At 37.5% G+C, this 20098-nt stretch overlaps 1 protein-coding gene across 2 annotated transcripts in view; it reads left to right on the forward strand.

Annotated features, from left to right (window-relative positions):
- The window catches only part of ADAMTS17 (ADAM metallopeptidase with thrombospondin type 1 motif 17), a 523726-nt gene that overhangs the window by 123841 nt on the left and 379787 nt on the right, over nucleotides 1-20098 (forward strand). For both annotated transcript variants that reach the window (XM_069098470.1, XM_069098471.1), the window contains one exon: nucleotides 5393-5436. In XM_069098470.1, the coding sequence (XP_068954571.1) occupies nucleotides 5393-5436 (44 nt within the window). The remainder of the gene's footprint in view (nucleotides 1-5392; nucleotides 5437-20098) is intronic.

Below are 20098 nucleotides of genomic sequence, written 5' to 3' on the forward strand. Positions count from 1 at the left end.
TGGCCCTTTGACTGCACCTGAGGACCTAGAAGGCCACATGTGGCCTTGATGCCAAGGGTTCCCCACCCTGGACTAGAGCCTCTTGAAGGAAATAGCATTTGAGTTGAGCTTTAAAGGATGCTAGACATTCTAAGAGGCCAGAGTTGAGAAGTGAGAGCATTCTAGATATTGGGAGGTGTGTGTGTGTGTGTGTGTGTATGTGTATGTGTGAGTGTATGAGTGAGTGATGGAGAATACAGGCTGTGCAAAGGCACAAAATTCTTGGGAGACAATATAGGAGAGGAATAGCAATTATTGTAGTCTAGTTTGACTGGGGTGTTGAATGTGTGGGAGGGAATAATGTGTGATCAGCTAGGAACCAGATTTAGAAGGACTTAAGCCAAATAGATAAATTTCATCCTAAAAGTAATAGGGAGCTACCAAAGCTTTTTAAGTAAGGGAGGGATGTCTTCAGACTCATGCTCTAGGGATATCAATTTGGCAATGATAGAGAGGATAGGTTTTTTTTGTTGTTGTTTTGGAGGGGGGAAGGCAGGGCAATTGGGGTTAAGTGACTTGCCCAAGGTCACAGGGCTAGCAAATGTTAAGGCCGGATTTGAACTCAGGTTCTCCTGACTCCAGGGCAGGTGCTCTATTCACTGCACCACCTAGCTGCCCCAAAGTGAGAAATAGTTTTGGAAAAGAGATTAGATGTGAGAAGATCTGTTGGGAAGTTTTGTAATCCAGATGGAAAGTAATGGCTTGAATGAGGGTTGTTTTGTTGAGACTGCAAAGAAGGAGATGTGGTGAGAGAATTGGTAAGATGATCACTGGAGAAAGTCACACAGACATTCAGCAGCAGGAGGACAGGACTGAAGGAGGACAATAGTCTAGCAGTAGTACTGGTAAAGCAACAACAATAATAAATAGCATTTATATAGCAGTTTAAATTTGCTGATATATATATGTATACATATAGGTATATTAAGTACATAAATAAATGTGATATATTGTATGTGTGTACATTGTATATATAAAATCCCATTTGATAATCACAACAACACTAGGAAGAAGTCAATGCTATTATTATCTATATTTTACAGATGAGAAACTGAGGCTGACAGAGGTTAAGTGACTTGTCCAGGGCTACATAGCTAGCAAGTGACTGAAATAGCAATTTGAACTCAGGTTTTTCTGGGTCAATGAGCATTATCCACTACACTAATATAGGTTTGAGGTATTGAAAAAGAAGAAGGACAAGGACAAGATTGATAAGAGATTCAGTTAGCTCCATCCTTATGAAATGCAAGTAGAAAAACTTGTAGCACTGCAGTTTTCCTTTAATGATTCTTAAGCCTCAAGCCAGTTACATGCCCCTCTTAAAACCAAATCATGAACATGGCCTGAGAAATGTTAAGAGATTTATCCCCAAATTCCCCCTCCACACCCCAGGGCCTTCTCTTCACTGGGGTGAGGCTTTACTAAGCCAGGTGGGGAAGGGAAAATTCAGACTCAACATAAAGGGACCTTGGGAATTTTCACAAACAAAAATGTTTAAGTCATTGCCAATGATCACAAATACTGGAGGACATCTCTTAACTGAAGCCTTGTGGGAGGTGTTATGGGTTTAAGGGATCCATAAACTGACCAACTCTAACGTCAAGCTTTTGAAAGAAGAAAAATGAGGCTAGCCTGAAGTCTGAAGGGCTAGAAAAACAAGGGGAGAGGCAGAGTGACTGTATGTTGCAGTGGCAATTAAGAATACATTTAGGAGGAGTAAAATTTAGGCCGTTATGGATTGTGGAAGGAGAACACTTTTGAGTAAAGGTGAGACCAAGAGTAAGAGCATCTCTGTATGGGACTGAGTGGAAGTGTAGAGTGATTAACTAGAAAGCAAATTTAATTAAGGCAGAGGTTCTTAATCTTGAGTCTATGAATATTTTTAAAAACTATTTTGATAATTGTATTTCAGTATAATTGATTTTCTTTGTATTCCTGTGCCCAGGGTCACACAACTAGTAAGTGTCTGAAGCTGGATTTGAATTGAACTAAGGGCTTCCTGACTTCAGGCCCAACACTCTATCCACTGTGCCACCTAGAAGGGGTAGGCATCATTATTTATTAAGGATATAGTCATATGAGGAAAGCCAGGAATCAAAAGCCTTTAAGATCATTGGAGCCAGGAGAAGAAGTGCTATTGTCATCTGAATATTATTCATATGTAATATATTTTGTTTTATGCATGTAAAAACATATTCTGAGAAGCATTCTGGCTTTATCATACTATCCAAAGGATTTCATGACACAAACCCTTGATTTAAGGAGGCAGCAACATATTTATTAAAGTCTCAAAGTATAAGGGCAGGGAATGGGTGAAGAGAGAGAATTTTATTGCCTCCAGGAGCAAACGCAAAATCCTCTCTTTGACTTTCAAAACTCCTTCCCTGCCACACACCCCTTTCCAGTCTTCATATTCCCTCCTTGGCTGATTAATCAAGTTTGTGTAGAAGACTATTCTAGTTACTATGTAAATTCATGGTAGACAGTAAATAAATGTTGAATTTAATTTAGAAATGGGGAAACTGAGGCACAAACTATTTCATAGTCAAAACTGAAAAATCCTAATCAGTCTCTGACAATTTAACACTTCCCAGCATTTATAAATCATGTGCAAACATAGTCCTCATTTTTTCAGCTGACGACTACTTAAAATAATGAGGAAGATGAGGAGGAAAGTGGGTTTCCTTTTAAGCCCTGCAACAAATAAAATGCCATTTAATACTCACCTGTTGCAGGTCCTTCTATGTTCTTACTTCTCAGATTCTAAAGGGTACCTAGCCACCAAAGCCTTCTAGACTGTCCTGTGAGCATAGATAACTCAGCAGTGACAAGTCTACTCTGTGATATAGACAAGGGGCCATGAGGCCTAGGTCATCTTCTCAATCCTCGCTATCTACTTGTCTGATGGTCATCATTGACTCTTGCCCTTCACCCTTCATACCCAGTCATTTGCCAAACTTTCTCATCTCCACAAAGTCTCTGAAGTCTATTCCCTCTCCCCTGCCCCCTTTTGAACCATTCATTTTAACCATTTAACCATCTAGCTTGGATTCTTTTCCTCTCCCTTGAACTTTTACAGCAACCTCATAGCTGATCTCTGGGCCTCTATTCCCTTCCTTTTCCAATCAAATGTCCACATCACTGCATTAAGGTCAGGATCTCCATGTGAGGTCTTCTTTCACTGGGATTATTGTTGTTTGTCCTGGAAGAGAAAGAAGGAGATTCAGAATTGTACTTTGGGGGATTATCTCATCATTGACATTGCATGTGAAGATTACAGCCATGACTGTGGATGATGTCTTCAAAGCCTAACTGACTACGTCACTCCTTTCAGTGGCTAACTTTAGGACAATATGTAACTCTCATGTATGTCATTGAGCTGGAAGGAACTTCGACAATTACCAAGGTGACTCAGCAGATAGAGATTGGACCTGGAGTCAGAAAGACCCGAGTCCAACTGTGACTTCAGACACTTACTAGCTGTTTGAACAGGGGCAAGTTGCTTAAGCCCTCTCTGCCTGTTTTCTAACCAGCAAAACGGGGATGATGATAGCATCTACCTCTTGGGGTTGTTGTTAAGACAAAATGAGACAATATTTGTAAAGTTCTTTGCGAGCCTTAAAAGACTATATGAATACTAGTTGTTGTGGCTTACTCCATTGACAGGTAAGGAAACTGAAGGCTGAAAAGGCAAGTGAAATCCTTTCACAATCTAGCTCCATCCTGTCCTTCTAGGCTGACGTCATTATTCCCTCTCACACAACCTATGTTTGAGGCAAGCTGGCTTACTTGCTGTTCCTTTCGTACAGTATTCCTTCTGTCACCTCTGTACCACTGTACAGAGTGTCTCCTTCCTCACTTCTAACTCTTGGAATGCCCGTTTCCTTTTAAGGCTCTGGTTAGGCTTCATCACTTACGTAAGGACTTTTTCTGATTCACTCACACATTGTTAACGTGCAGTCTACTCACACACATGCCATATTACTTCGGATTTACTTATCAGTATATCCCAACAGCCCAATCAATGTAAGCTGTGATCTTTATATCTATAGTCCTAGCACAGTGTCCGGCTCATTTAATAAATATTCCTTTAGTCAGTCAATTAGACAGTAAGCATTTATTAAGCTCCTACTCTGTACTAAGCACTGTGCTAAGCTCTGGAGATATGAAAAGAGGTAAAAGACAGTCCCTGCCCTCAAAGAGCTCACAATCCAATGGGGGAGACAACATATAAACAGATGTATACAGGGTAAGAAGCCATATACAGGATAAATAGGAAATAATTAAAAGAGGGAAGGCACTATATTTAAGAAGCATTGGGGAATACTTCCAGTAAAAGATGGGATTTTAATTGGGACTTAAAGGAAGTGAGTAGGTGGAGTGGAGGAGAGAGAGCATTCCAGACATTAGGTAGAGTCGGATAATATTCCTGGAGCTGAGAGATGAAGTATCTTGTGTGTGGAGCAGCCACAAGACCAGTGTCATGGATCAAAGAATACATGTTGTGGAACAAGGTGTAAGAAGATTTGTCCTTAAGATCCTTGTCCTTATGGAGCGTGCAGTTCAGTAGCGTGCACAGCATGAATATGGGTAGTAGCAAAACATAATTGATGCCTATTAATTGGGAAATGGCAGAACAAGTTGTGGTATATGATTGTGATGGAATATTACTATGCTATAAAAGTAAGCTTAATGATTTTAGAAAAATATGGAAAAACTTGCACAGAATAATGAAGCAGAACAAAGAGAACATTGTATACAGCAACACTGTTTTAAGAATGACTTTGAACAAATAAGTGATTTTGACTTTTATAAATACCCAAATTAGGTATAAAAACATATCTGCTATCTACATCCAGAGAAAGAGCTGATAAATAGAAAAATGTATAGAATAACATTACATAGACACAGACACACAAACATACATATATGTGCCTATTTATATCTAATGATAACCATCTAACATTTTTTAGGGAAGAAAAAAAAATTTACATGATCATTTTGTTATATGTTTGAAAGGAATAGCAAGTTGTGCTTAGTAAATCTGTAGTTTCATGTATAATCATCTTTTTTATTATATTATGTTATGGAAATGCTTATTTTATTCCATAAACTAAAAATAAAATATAGTAACAAAAACATAATGGAACAGAATATGTGTATGAGAGAATAATTGTGCTATCTGCTCGTTATTTCGCATAAGTTTTATAACTTTTACCATGACTAAAGCTTCTAGCTACTAAATGTACCACAGTGTCTGAACTATGCTGATTAATTAGAAGTAATGACATGCTTGTGTATCATGTCATTGGGAGAGCTGCATAAATCTGACTTTGTCACCTTTATTTTCTAGGACAGACTTCTGTGTACATAAAGACGAACCATGTGACACTGTGGGTGAGTTACAAAACTAGAACAATAACTTGAAGCTGATTTTGTACTGGGAATCAACAATGGTATCTTAGGAGACTCCATAGTCTACGTGTAGCCAATTTCATGAGGATGCGGATTTGGAATTTTTTTTAAAAGCATCCATTTATTGAATACGTAATCCTAAAGGACAGTATTTTTATTCATCAACAAACTAAAGAAGCTAAAATATAATTGAATTTTTAAATTTAATAATTAATTACTTTTAAATATAAACTTAAAAATTAAACAAAATACTAAATTAAAAAAAATAGATTGTGCCTATGGTAACTCCTTTCAGTGTGAAATGAGTGTTAAATACACATCTTGTACTGATTGTAAACTCCAAGGATAAAGGGATAGCCTCCATATATTTCTCTTTGTAGAGAGCTTAGCATAGTGCTAAATATCATTGAGCAGGTAAAAATATTTGGTGATGGTAAAGTCTGGTTAAATGACGGAAGAATTATGCAAGAAGTAAGCCTTAGAGTTGAATTAAACTTAAACTTTTATCTCTGTTTCTTGCTCTCGTTACTTTGATAAAACTTCCTACAGTCCTGTTAGGGTTTTTCATTTTCTCTTTGAAGATAGAGAAGTGGATTATCTTTTAGCTTTGTAAGTTGGATGTCCATGTTCAGGTCAGAAATGTAAGTAGATGGTCTTTGGCTAATTTTTCATCTTCTGCTACCTGTCCTATGACTCCACTCACCATTCTCGTAGGCCTCCAGACAAAAACTCCCTTCCTGGGCCACCATTTCTCTATTTGTGTTGTCTCTTCAAATTAGAATGTAAACTCCTGGTCAAGGACTATCTTTTTAATGTTTGTATCATTAGAACATACCACAGAATTTGACATGCCATTATCCTTTAATAAATGCTTTTTTTTCATTTATTCATTCACAGTCATAGTGGTAATCTTCACATGCGATGTATTTACTGAGATGATTCCCCAAAATACAGTTCTGAATCTCTTTCTCTTCAGTATTCCCAGTGAAATCTGCAATAGCTCTGGCTTTTGGGAGGCCTCACATTGAGATCAGGGTATTATGTTAATAGGTGGAAAACTGGGGAAGAGAAAAACTTAGTAGTAAATAGCATAAACATTCACTAGGAGGCTTAGAGATTGCATTACCCCAAACCAAAATTCAGAATATAGAGCCCTTTTCAAATGAACAGATCTTTCTTTAGTGTTTTGAGAATGACAGGAAGGGATTGAAGAAGTAAACATAGGTCTGAAAAATATGTGCACTGTATGATTTAAATCTCAATAAAACCTATGCTAAATCTCTTTACTTTCCCTTGGGGTTCTTTATAATATTCTCATTCTATTTAAATTCAATGGAAAACATACTTCCAAAGAGAAGTGTTTAAACTTTAAGTCCATATGAAGCTATAGAAATGATTGTGGTGATTTCTGCACAAAACAAATCTAAAACCTAAAAATAATTGCTGTTCTCTCTTTTTGTTTACAATTTTTTTTTCATGCTGCCATACTGTAGATAAGTAAATTAACTTGTCAATACCATATAATATATTTACCAAATCTCTGGGCACCAACTTTTTTTTTTGCCTTTTTGGAGGGCAATAGGGGTTAAGTAACTTGCCCAAGGTTACATAGATAATTGTGTGTGTGTGTGTGTGTTAAGTGTCTGAGGCTGGAACCAAACTCAGGTTCTCTTGACTCCGGGGCCGGCACTTTATTCACTGCACCACCTAGCTGTCCCCTTGGGCACCAACTTTTTAATGTTGGTCCACTGTTACACATTTTAAAAATATATATAATACTGGTTATAAAATTATACTTATAAATAATTGTCTGTAGTTCCTAGTATATTGTAACAAAAGGGCAGGTTATGAATTACATGAGGGTGACATAATTTGACAATTCTCTTAGTCCATAGAACATATGGTCTATACTGCTCTTTTGGCACTTAATCATATATTTTCTTGTATATTATTTCCTTACATTGTTTAACTTTTATATGTAAATGTCATTTCTTCAATTAGGTCATAAATCCTTGAGGATAGGGAATGAATCCTGTACCTGGCTATGCAAATAATATGTTCTTAATAAATTTGTTAAATGTATATTTTTAATATCATATAAGAAAGCCAAGAGAGGGTACATTCCCAAAATCTATCACTAAAAATATGATATATTGCATTTATGTAGATCTTACTTGCTAAGAATTGTCATATAAAGAGTGTCACAAAAATCTTACTGCCATTTTAAGCTTTTACTGATTAATATATAGTGTGTCCCAAAAATCTTCATGCTGAAAAAATGTTAATCCTTGGTTTTCTACCACACTCTTCATTCTGAGCTGTCATTTCTCCTTTGGTATTTCCCTTTCCAAGACTTAAATCAGCAGACATACAGACAATTAATGCTTAAAACACTCACATCTGAAGGTTCAGGATTCTTAATCCCTGACACCCTTCACCCCACCAACATCAATAAAAAAAATCAAAAGTATCTATGATGAAAAATAACCACCAACTGTGGGAATTTTATACATAGACTTGTATATTGTGTCGTTTGGGTGTTTTATTGTTTTCCTTTATACCATGCTTTCCAACATCAATCATGGTATAGTCATGTATTAGAGGTGGAGAGAGGCAAGAAGAGAGATATGGAATAGATGACTACATGGCAGGCAATGTGGGTTGAACCATTTGTTGGCTAGAACTATAGTCTGGGGTGGAGAAGCTCTCCCTAGGCATAGAGAATGTCATCTCTACATTATGCACAGTTCCCACAGACAGATATCTTGGGCTTAAATTTGAATTCAAAATCTTAGCAGCCAAATCACTACCATAGTCCATCAAATCAAATTTGGTTTTTAATTACAGTAAAACTTTGTTAAATGTCATCGTTTTCCTTCTACTACTGGTTACTGATGTGCAGTGCACTCCTTAAGACCCAATTTCAAGTTGGAGCACATTTTTCCTTGCTTAGAAATACACTAGGCTTTTTGGTGAATGGAAAACCAGCCCTTTCCCTCTCCTATTACATGGAAGTGGCAAACCTGTGCAAAGGAAAATGGAAATGTTGTGTAGCATTTTGAGCTTTACTAACAAGACTGGTCTAGTTGAGCCAAGAGCCTTTGAGTCATGGGCTTGTCTAGAAGCCACAATGAACATCTGCTGTGGTGAGAGTGTCTACACTGGACCAAAGAAACCTTATAGATGTTATCTTATTAATCTTCAAACACCCTTATAATACGTCACTGAGATAGAAAGTTAATAAGTATTTTTAGTGAAAGGATTAAATAATGGATGTATCAAAGAAAGGAAGTTGATGTTAGAGAATAAATTCTATACTACTAGATTCTATTTTAGGACAGCCTACATTAGACCATGGAACAAAATGAATAAGCTGTTCAGTCAGTATTATAAAGCTTAAATAATTTTGAATTTTGTCAACTAAATGGTATAAAGAGTAGCTGTAAAAATAGAGGCCATGAGATTTTTATTCTTTTTAAAATGAACAGGCAGTTGTAATGTAATGGAGAGAGAACCGATTTGGGAATCATGAAGCCCTGAGATCAAGTCCTCCCTCTATGATGTATCACCCTTGGCAAGTCACTTCTCTTTACAATGCTGTAGACAAATTAAAACAATAAGTTGTAGAGATGGTATGTTGACCTAAATTGGTGGAGGGAGTTTCCTCCCCTGAGAGTTTCTTAACCCAAGAAATCATAGTTCCGGTTCCTATACCTTTAAACATATAAACCAGAATTCCTATTTCCAAAGAATACAGCCGCCTTGGTTGCAATATACTTACTACATTGATACTATCCTTGTTCAAGATCATTTTGGAGCTTTCCTTTATAATTCCTTCAGAACCTCATGAAACATTCTTTTGTAACCTCTTCAATGGTGGGATATTATTTTAAATTATTTGATTTTGGAAAATAATAAAAAAGCCATTTGCCACCAAGTTTAGTGGTTATGGTAAGTGACTTAATTGACTAATACCATATTAGGTAAAAAAATTATAATGAAGTTTTGTTAATACAGTAAGGATACTGATTTCCTTATGTTAGTCATGATGTTGGGGAGGAGGGTTGATGCTATGGGGCAGGGATTGAGAGAGACAAACAGACAGATATCACCACTAACATGAAAAAAGTTGTCTCTAAAACTCTCACTAAAGCAGAACAACCACAGAGGACAGTCATAGATTACAGTTCTGGGTTTTACTTAGAAACACCAGGAAATTATTGTTAGCGTTGAAAGGTAGTAGATACAGAGAATTGTCTTGGTGTGGAGCATAGCGGGAGTGACAGTAGTCATGATTAGCTGTGCTTTACTTCGTCCATTTGACTTAAATAATAGAGGCAGAGATCCAAAGCAATATTGAGTTGTAGCAACTATCACACTATCCCAACTCATGCTTTGAATCCAAACTTCAAGGATTTTTTCTGTGAAGTTTGGATTCTGTCAAAGGGTCACACTTGAAGACTTAGAGGGCCACATATGACCTCAAGATTCAAGGTTTCCCACCCCTGCAAGTCATTCATGTGAAAAATTTGGGATTTGAACTGAGCTCCTTTGACTCAAAATCCTTTCTGGTATTCCATGCTGCATTTAACCAGATGGAGAAATGCTGATATAGATGCCCATATAGTACTGCCTTTGAACATGTAGCTTTCTGAAGGAAAACATGAGGGATTGGATCTGAATAGGACTTATGGATGTAACATGGCAACATAACCATAGTAATCTTAGTTCACTGTTTTCCATGTATGTGTGTGTGTGTCTGTGTGTACATGTGATCACGGACATTTCTAGTCATTCAATCCTCTGTAAGAAGAGACAGGAAAGCCAGTGATATCTGTATCCTTTGGGCTATATATGTGATTCTGTCACTGTGTTCTGTTTCTGAGAAAGAGTTCATAGCATAGAAGGATTGTGATTAGTGACCAGATGATTGATGTTCAGCCCTGCACTGTATATTTGAATTGATGAACTGAGACTACTCCTCGTCCCTGGGAGGCCCTTGTCCCTCTATTGGAATTTAGAACAGTATTTTAAAGTTAGTTTTCTCTTGCCTGTTAAGTTTGCATGTCTTATCTTAGTTCAGGTTCTGTGTAAGCCAGAGGAATAATTGCCAGAGTTACAGGCTAGAAAGAATCAGAATAAGTAGCTTTTATTTGCAACTCTTACAGCTCCTTCTTCTTATAACACTCAAAGTTATGACTCTGCTTGTGTTTAAGCTTGTTATTGTCCACAGCTACATTCTGAGAGCACCAGGATCTGACATTGACAGAGGAACTTAGAGGACATTTGGTCCAACTCACATCCACTGATAAGTGGCCATCCAGAATCTGCTTGGAAACTATCCATGTCAAGCCATGGCCTATCTCCAAGGACCTCCCATGCCACTTTTGGAAAGCTCTAATTGTTCAAAATTTTTCTTTACTTTTAACAGAAATCTGCTTCTCTCTGACTTGCAACAAAACTCTTCCCATTTAAGCCAAACAGAAAAGTCCAATCCTTCTTCCCCAAGTCAGTCCTTCAAATATTTAGTTATCATGTCACCTATAAATTTTCTTTTCACCAGGCCAACTTCTACAGTGACTTCCTTATAATCTCACAAAATTGAATTTAATTGAATCAGACTGAGAATACTGTATTTGTTTTGATCACCACATTTAAGGAGTATACAAACTGGAGCTCATACAGAAGTAGACACCAGCACACTGAGAAGACTTAGAAAGCATTTATTCAGCAAACATTTTTTGAGAAACTCCTGTTTCAGGAACTGTGTGTTAGGCATTGAGGATATAAAGATGGAAATTAGTTCCCTCAAGGAATGTACATTCCACTTGGAAGATACAATATTTACATGTTACAAATGTAAATGATAAGAAAATGCAGGATAATTTGAGAAAGGAGAGGGTACAAACAACTTGTCAAATCAGGGAATCATTCCTTTAGGAAGTTTCACCCAAGTAGAGACTTGAAGGAAAGAAACTGATTCTGGAGAGGCAGATATGAAGAAGGAGGGCATTCTAAGCATGGTGAACTATCAATGCAAGGTCTTGGAGGTGGGAGATGGAATGCTGAGTTTAAGAAATGAACAGTAAACAGGCCATTTTTGACCAGAATGCAAAAATCATGAAAGGAAGTAGGGAGAAGTTGTTTTGGTAACATAAACCAGATGCATATGGTAGGTGGGCTTTCAATGTCAATTAGAAGAGTTCATATTTATCCTACTGTGGGGATTCTTAACCTTTTTTGTGTCAGGGACCTCTTTGGTAGTCTGATTAAGACTATAGATCCATTTCTGTAATTATTTTTTTTCTTATTGTTTTTTGGAGGGGGGAGGCAAGTCAATTGGGGTTAAGTGACTTGCCCAGTGTCACACAGCTAGTGTGTCAAGTGTCTGAGGCTGGATAATTCAGGTCCTCCTGACTCAAGGGCCAGTGTTCTATTCACTGCACCACCTAACTGTACCTAGAATTATGTTTTTAGATGTATAAGACACATGGAACTATACAGGAAACCAAATCAAAATACATTTATCAAATTATTTTTTTTTAAAAACAGTTCACAACCTTAGGCTTAGAACCTTAGAACCATTGCCCTAGTTCCAATAGAGGTTCATTGAAGGATCTTGAGTAAGGGAGTAACACGTTCGAATATATACTTCAGGAAAATTATTTTGGCAGCTCTGGGTAAATTTTAGTAGCTCTAGTTAGTGAATGAGAGGTTGAATCTGTAAGATCTGACAAGCATTAGAATATGGGGATGAAAAAGACTGAAGAGTAGGTTTTGTAGGTAAGTTCTGTGAAGTTAGGTTATGCATAGAAAGATACTGTGCTCAACAGGAAAAGGGAAGTTTGAAAGAGTAATGAGTTTAGGGAATGAGATAATGAATTCAGTTTTGACCATGTCGAATCTGTGATCTGATAAGGGCTGAGTACAGTACAACTATTGTCATCCTCTATTGGGGCATTAGCTTTCCTTCATCAATGTGGAAAAAATATTTTAAGATCTAGACCTACACTCAGTACATAGGTCAGACATAGGTAACATTAATTAATGAGAAATTAAAATGGGTTATCATTGATTGAATGACTAGAGGAATGTATCATTTCTTTTTGTAAAACTATCCATTTTTCCAGGATTGGGAAGTTTTCGTCTTGAATTTGGGGGTAGGTGTGGGTCTGAATTCCTCGTTTGCACATTTGTATGTATTAATGACTTTTTTCCAGTTGAGAACTGTTCTGAATTGGTGGGAAAATATGCTTTTAAATTATTGGAAGTTACCACTGTTGGGAGAGATGGTGTTCCTAGTTTTCTAAGTTAAAATATTTGAATTGGTAGGGTCTCTGAACTTAGCTGATTGAGAGATGTGTTGATGAAATTTTATAAATAAGGACATATACAAACATAGTCCTGGATCACCCTAGAGTTCAGGGTAATAAGAGTGAACATAAGGACAAATTAAGTAGCCAGCTGATGAATGAGCTACAAGTAAAGAGGGAAGACTCCATAAGCCTTATTGCAGATATAGCAGAGATAGTCAAGTGAGTCTTAAAACAGGGAAATATACACACACCAAAGATGGTTCCCTCCATCTTGAAGGAGATGCAATTCAGAGTCCTAAGTTGATGAAGAGTTCCATATAGATGGTACGATCCTGCAATTGTTCATATTTCTGGATGATATTGTTCTAATGGGATCAATACCCAAGTCATTGTGGAGCCTTCTAAATGAGATTAATAATCACTTTAAGCGCAAGGGAATAACCAAGTGCATGGAGAATGTCTGTGATCTAGATTGTGTTACTCATTTGAATGGAAAACCTGCAGAACCTAATTCAGTCAGCAAGGATTTACTATATGCTAGGTACTGGGGACACAAAGACAAAAATAAGATGACTGTCCTTACTCTTAAAGAGCTTACATTCCAGACAATATGAGTATACAGAGAAGAAATATATGCAGGACAATGCAAGGTATGTAGAGCACTAGTAAATGGGTTATCAGAAAAGGCTTAATCTTGAGGTATATATGAGATTCTGTGAGGTGTGAGTAAGCAGGGAGAAATTTCAAGACATGGAGATGGGGAATGGAATTACATGCAGGAAGAACAGTAAGAAGTATTGGAAGAGAGTAATGGATAATGAGGCTAGAAAAGGAGATTGTAAAAGGCTTTAAAAGCTAAACGGAGAAGTTTATATGTACCTATAGGAAATAGGGAGGTGTGTGTGTGTGTGTGTGTGTGTGTGTGTGTGTGTGTGTGTGTGTGTGTGAGAGAGAGAGAGAGAGAGAGAGAGAGAGAGGGAGGGGGGGAGAGAGGGAGAGATAAAGAGAGAGAGACACCTAAGGTATATAGCCCGAGTCCAAAGATAAATAGATACACATGGTATACATGGTAAGTGTGTGCACTGATTCCATTTTTCCCCATGGTAAATTTACAGTTTCATTCCAAACAGTGGAGTTTAAACTACCAACCAATTTACTTCTGGTTTTTGGAAGGTATCTGCTACTAGTGGGTAATTAGTTAGAACCAAGGGTCAACAGTACATGGATATTAAAAAATGAAGGGAAAAAATAGACAGCTTTCATTTTTTTTCCATTCCTTTTATTGACGTGGAACCTAGTTTTGACCTTATTTGAAGACAAAGATGACTGGGAATTTTTTTTTAAGTTTCCAAAAATTAAGACTTGAAAGTTCCTCATTTGTGCTTTCAAAAGTTCCACTGAGTTCACATAATGAGAAACCTGACTAGAACCTCTGCATGCCATGCAGACGTACAAAGAGAAAACAGCAGCAGGAGGTTTGTATTTGTGTCTTGGCAGAAAGTCCAAGCTAAAACCAGTTGCCCGAGGGACTAAGTTCAACTTTTCTTGGCCCTCCTGCCAAGGTAGTGCTAAAGGTTACATAATGGCTGAAACAAATTCAAAAATGGTGAAAATATGTAGGTATTTCTTTGTGTGGGATGAGCTTTCACTGACCACTGTGAGACAGAGAACCACAATTTATTTTGGATCTAGCATTCAACAAAATACATCGGTGTACTTGATTGCATTTTTGGCTGAAAAAGAATAGGATTTAAAGAGAAAGAAATGTACATCTACAAAGTTTCCAACCATAGCTTGTCTATAACATGCTATTTGGCTTTACAGGACCCTTCAGCATTCAAACAGCAAATGTGGATTTCTTACAGGAAAGTGTCCTTCAGTGAGATCAACTGGTTAAAATTCTTTTACAAGTTTTTGTGCTTAGGCACCTCCTTCTCTCATAAGGGGGCTTGACATAGAACTGTGGTTTCCTGAAGAGCCTTCGTTCCAGCTTAGTTGCTTTGAACCCAGCCAGATCAAGAGTTTAACAAGAGCATATCAACATCAAGCTGAAGTTTGAATTCTTACACGTTATCAGTCTCCAACCTTGGTGTGACATAATCAGATCAAGATTGCCCTTTCGCTTGATGTTTCCATCCCTCTGTGCCAAGTAAGCAGCTTTATGATTCGTTAGGAATGAAGTGGATTATTTCATCCAGTTACAGCTTGGCTCTTGGTCACAACCATGTAATCTCGGAGCCAGGCTGAACCTTTCATTTATTTGGATTGTTAGGGAAAACTCATCCCAAACCCTGCAAATGGTGGTAGGGAGGGTAGTAGTGTGCAGTCAGTATAAATGGAAAAACAGAAGTTTATGTAAATTTCCTTTCTGTAATTGTTTTGCCCTGAAAGTGACCAAAGTCAGCCTCATATGCATCTAGCCTCTTTTCACTCTGTGCCCACACCCCTAAGGAACATTTTATAGACATAAGGGGACCACGTGCCACCAGTGAATGATGGTGTGGTTGAGAACAAACTTGTTTTGATTAGTTTGCATGGGCTGAAGGAATTGAAAGCAGAGAATTCCCTTTCTCCTATAAACTCCTTCACTCCCAAGATGCATGCAATCTTTCTTTTTAGCAAGACTGTTCCTTGAGTCAGGTGTGGTAGCTCTGCTTTGCCAGCCATCAAGATCAGATTACCTTCACCAAACTCTCCAGGCAAATTCTCATAATATCAGATCCCCAGCTAGAATGTGGAATTGGGTGTGAGTGAGGAGGGTCACCATAGTTCTGCTGCCATTGAACATCCTGAAGAATTTTGTTTTCATTTGTAAGAATAAGTTACCTAGAGGTGTTGAGGAGAATGCTCTCTTTTGCTCTTGGTAGTTCAGCTCTGCTCCCTACTCGTGTCAAACGCAATGGTCCCTGGGGAGAAGAATATTTCTCTATTCCATGTTGTACAACTAGATCTTAATTTTCTGTATGATGAATCCCACAGTTGCATTATTTGAATTTGCACTACATATTGCTATTGGGCTAGAATCAATTACCATATTTCACATAATTTATAACCACTCCAATAGGATGAATTCCAATACATGTGACCAATTCATAGGATTCCTTATTTGTACTAATTGGGACCTAGGTATGGTTTGCCTTTTCAATTCAAAAAACATTTCTCTTTTCCCTCCTTTCCAGGTTTCTTGATGTAAAACTATGTAGGCTTCTAATGGCCAAAGACTATAAATGGATGTGTGTGTCTGCGTGTGTGTAAGAGCAAACACCTATACTTTTACAAGCGTGTTTTCTGTGTGAAGAAGGCTGATATGGTTGTTTTCTGATTTCTAGGAGACAGAAAACAAAAGCTTCTTCAATCAGTGAATTAATTCAAAATAACATAAAACAAAACTAAGTAAAATTACACTCAATTACCCTCTCAATTGCAATGTAGAGGGTGGGTGGTTAAATGCTTATAGTCCCAAGTGGCTATAGTACATTGCTGCTTCAAGTTAACAATGTTTACTCCATTGGCCAATCTGCTACTCATTGACACTGTTTGAGTACCCACTCTATGCCAAGTACTTATTCTCACCTAACCTTATGTTTTCACTATAATTATGTCCACCCAACAGTAAAAAATTTTAGCACATTGGGGCTTAATATAATGAGACTTAATTTTAACATCTCAGCAAAAAATACCATTTTATGTTGTGTAGAAGAAACATAATACAGGGTTATAATTATAACATAATAGAACATTTCACAAAATCACAAGAAAGGGAATTTGACAAATTTACACAAATCTCTTTAGGCACACTGGGGTTTGTTATATTCCCTCCTACTTCCTCTCTTCCCTGCACATATCATCTCCCTGCCCTCCACCTCTGTCAATCATTTATCTCTTAATAGTTACAATGGGGGAGGTATGTTTCCAAGTATCTGTGGTGTCTGTGCACGTATTTAATTGTTCCAGGATTATCTAATCGATCACCAAAGATTTATTAGGCACCTATGGCCAAAGCAGTGTGATATGTTGGAGAGAGAGTTGAACTTGTGCCCAAGAAGGCCCAAGTTCAAGACCCATTTTTGACACATACTGGCTATGTGATTTGGGGCAAATCACTTAACTCTCAAGGCTTGAGGTAACTCTTTAAGAGTACAAGTTGCAGAAAAGATGGTGACATGCATTGGTAAAAGTTTCTTACTGGGAGCACTCTACGCTAATAAAATCACAACACCAGCCATATCCCTAACTTGTCTGCTGGGCATTGTCCTGGACCCCACAGGATGGAAGGAAGGAAGGAAAAAAGAAACAGAGGAAGGAATGAAGGAGGTAAAAGAGGGAAGAACTGAGGGAGGGAGAGAGGCTGCCCTTGTCTTCAAGAACATTTTATATTCTAATAATAGAAGGTTTGTTCATACTTTAAACTTAAAGAACCAAGGTAATTCCTGGTTATACTGAATATGGGGCCGAGAACTGAGAATTCTAATCCCACTTTGTCCTCCATTTTCCATGTCTGACATTTGGATATTTAGTCTCTTTAAATTACTTTTGACCATGTGCCTTTATTATTTGCTCACTGACTATTTAATTTATTTAACCTTTTGCCTCACCACCTGCAAACAATAACAAACAATCCCAAAACACTAAACTCATCATCTTTGAAAAGCAGTAAGACTCATTCAAAGATTGAAGGTTCTGGAAAGAAGAAATCGTGATTTTTTCTTTCATTCAGGGATAAAAGGTGGATTAACTTAATTATAGTAAATCATGTTCCTAGTCAGTGAAGTGGATATTATCATTCTGTTTAGAACATGTACATGATGACAGAATAACAGTTCAACTTGGTCCATACAGTGGAAAATAACTAATCAAATTGGTCATTTGGAATTATGAAAACAAAACACTTTTAAACAAGCTTTATGGTCTCATGTAGAGCACCTGCTTTTGTCTGAGGAAGTGAGATAATTCAGCCAAAACATGAATTCTTTGCCTTATTTCTCCCAAAGTATCATAGTTGTGTGGACTTGAAATTGAGTATAAAAAGTGCTACCTGAAATCTAAGCATTTTGATTATCACATTATTGGATGGTAAACTTTATGGAGCTAAGCCCTTTTGTTGAAATCTATATTTGCAACTTGGAAATAAAGGAATAAGCCACATCTTTTTGAATCAAGCATTTTTAAAAAGTCCTTTTAAAATACAAGGTCATAGATACTAATGCCTTGAAGAAAAGTGTGAGACTGCCTCATGATCATAGGGAGAAAGAGCAAAACTCATTCATTCCTGTCAGTAACATACATAAATTTTAATTTATAAACTAATGCCCAAGACTTGTTTTTGTTAAAAATCCAAATATACCTTGCCTTAATTCTTCACTTATAAAATAATAATGTTAGCATTGATGCTATCAGATCTTTTTCAACTTTTTCATCTATGTTCCTTTGACCCTATTCCATAAAATGAAATTATTTTTATTATTGAAATGGGCCTGGTGCTGAACCTGTGATTTCATTTGTAGAGGAACTCTTGAATGAGGAAACTCTAGTAATGCAGGTCAAGACCTCTGTAACTTCTAATCTGAGATACTTGCCTAGAACATGGGCGGCTAATTGACATGCCAATGATCATACAGAAGAGGGATTTAAATGGGTATTCTGGACTCCAAGACTAGCTTTTAATCCGTGATCTCAAAAATGAAATTTTATTGAGGTGATTTTTTTAATGCCACAGTCACTTGCTAATAAGCCCATACCTTTAGAACCCTCAGTTACAATAAAGAACAATGAAGCAAAATTAAACAAATCAAAGGAAACAAGTGACAAGATATGCAGCATTTTGTGTCCATACTTTAATTTTCAAGAGAAGATTCACCATCGGTTCTCTGAAGCAAAAATTGCTGATTGCATTTAACCTGATTTATGATATCATTTAGTGTTGTTTCATTTCCATTATTATAATTATTGTGAGCATGGTTCTGTTTCTGCTGTCTTCATTCTGCATGACTTCATACAGGTTTCTGTTTCTCTGAATCCTCATTCCTCCAATAGAATATCAGCTCTTTTTTTTTTTTTAAAGCAATTGGGGTTAAGTAACTTGCTCAAGGTTACACGGCCAGTTATTATTTCTGGGTGTGGTGCTGAGTATCTGAGCCTGGATTTGATCCAGGTCATCCCGACACTGGAGCCGGTGCTCTTACTCGCTGAGCCACCTGGCTGCCCCTAAGCAATTGGGGTTAAGTAACTTGCTCAAGGTTACACGGCCAGGTGTTTCTGGGTGGGTGCTAAGTGTCTGAGCCCGGGATTCGATCTCCAGGTGTTCTCAACACTGGAGCTGGTGCTCTTACTCGCTGTGCTACCTGGCCGCCCCAGAATATCAGCTCTTTGAGGGCAGTGTCTGTTTCATTTTTGCCTTCATATGCCCAACACCTAACACAATGCCTGGCACATAGTAGGCACTTAAGAAATGTTTGTTTATTGATTCATCATTTTTATGATGCATATTATATTATGGTGTCATATTCTATAATAATCATTTCACAATTTCTTCAGCAACTGATGAATACCCATTTTCTTCCATGATTTTTGTACTACAAAAAGTAAAGCTATGAATATGTTGGTATATGTGCTGTCTTTTTTTTTTTTTGCTTTTTGGAGGGGGGAAGGTAGGGCAGTTGGGGTTAAGTGACTTGCTCAAGGTCACACAGCTAGTTTTTTTTGTGTTAAGTGTCTGAGGTCGGATTTGAACTCAGGTCCTCCCGACTCCAGGTCCGTTGCTCTATTCACTGCATCACCCAGCCACCCCTGTGCTATCCTTCTTTTTGTCATTGCATATATGCCTTGAAATGAGATCACTGGGTCAAAGGGTGTGAAGAGTTAGTAACTCTTCATTCGATTTCAAATGTGATGTCCTGGAGATATCTCAGATTTCAACATGTTCAAAATAAAATGCAATGTCTTTTATCCCACAACTCTAACTCTCTTCCAGATTTCCTATTTCTGTAAAAAGCACCGTCATTCTTCCAGTCTCCTTGGTTCATAGCCTCATTGTTATCATCAACTCTTTACTCTCCCTCACCTTACATTTCCAATGAGTTGCCAAATCTTTCAGTGTTCACTTCCACCATATCTGTCCCATTTTATCTGCTCATACAGTTGCCCTCTTAGTTCAGGCTTTCATCACTACTTGCCTAGGTGATTTCAGTGACCTCTAATTTGTTTTCCCTGCCCCAAGTCTCTCTCTAGCCTAATCTATCCACCACCTAACTGCCAAAGCTATTTTCCTTAAGCAAAAGGTCTGACCATGTGACTTCCATATTCATTAAACTCTTGTGGTTTCCAATTGT

This window comes from Petaurus breviceps, unplaced genomic scaffold (assembly GCF_028583685.1).
Source record: "Petaurus breviceps papuanus isolate PSGF00001 unplaced genomic scaffold, PetGlider_PUasm1.0 37, whole genome shotgun sequence".
In the NCBI taxonomy this organism is placed as follows: Eukaryota; Metazoa; Chordata; class Mammalia; order Diprotodontia; family Petauridae; genus Petaurus; species Petaurus breviceps.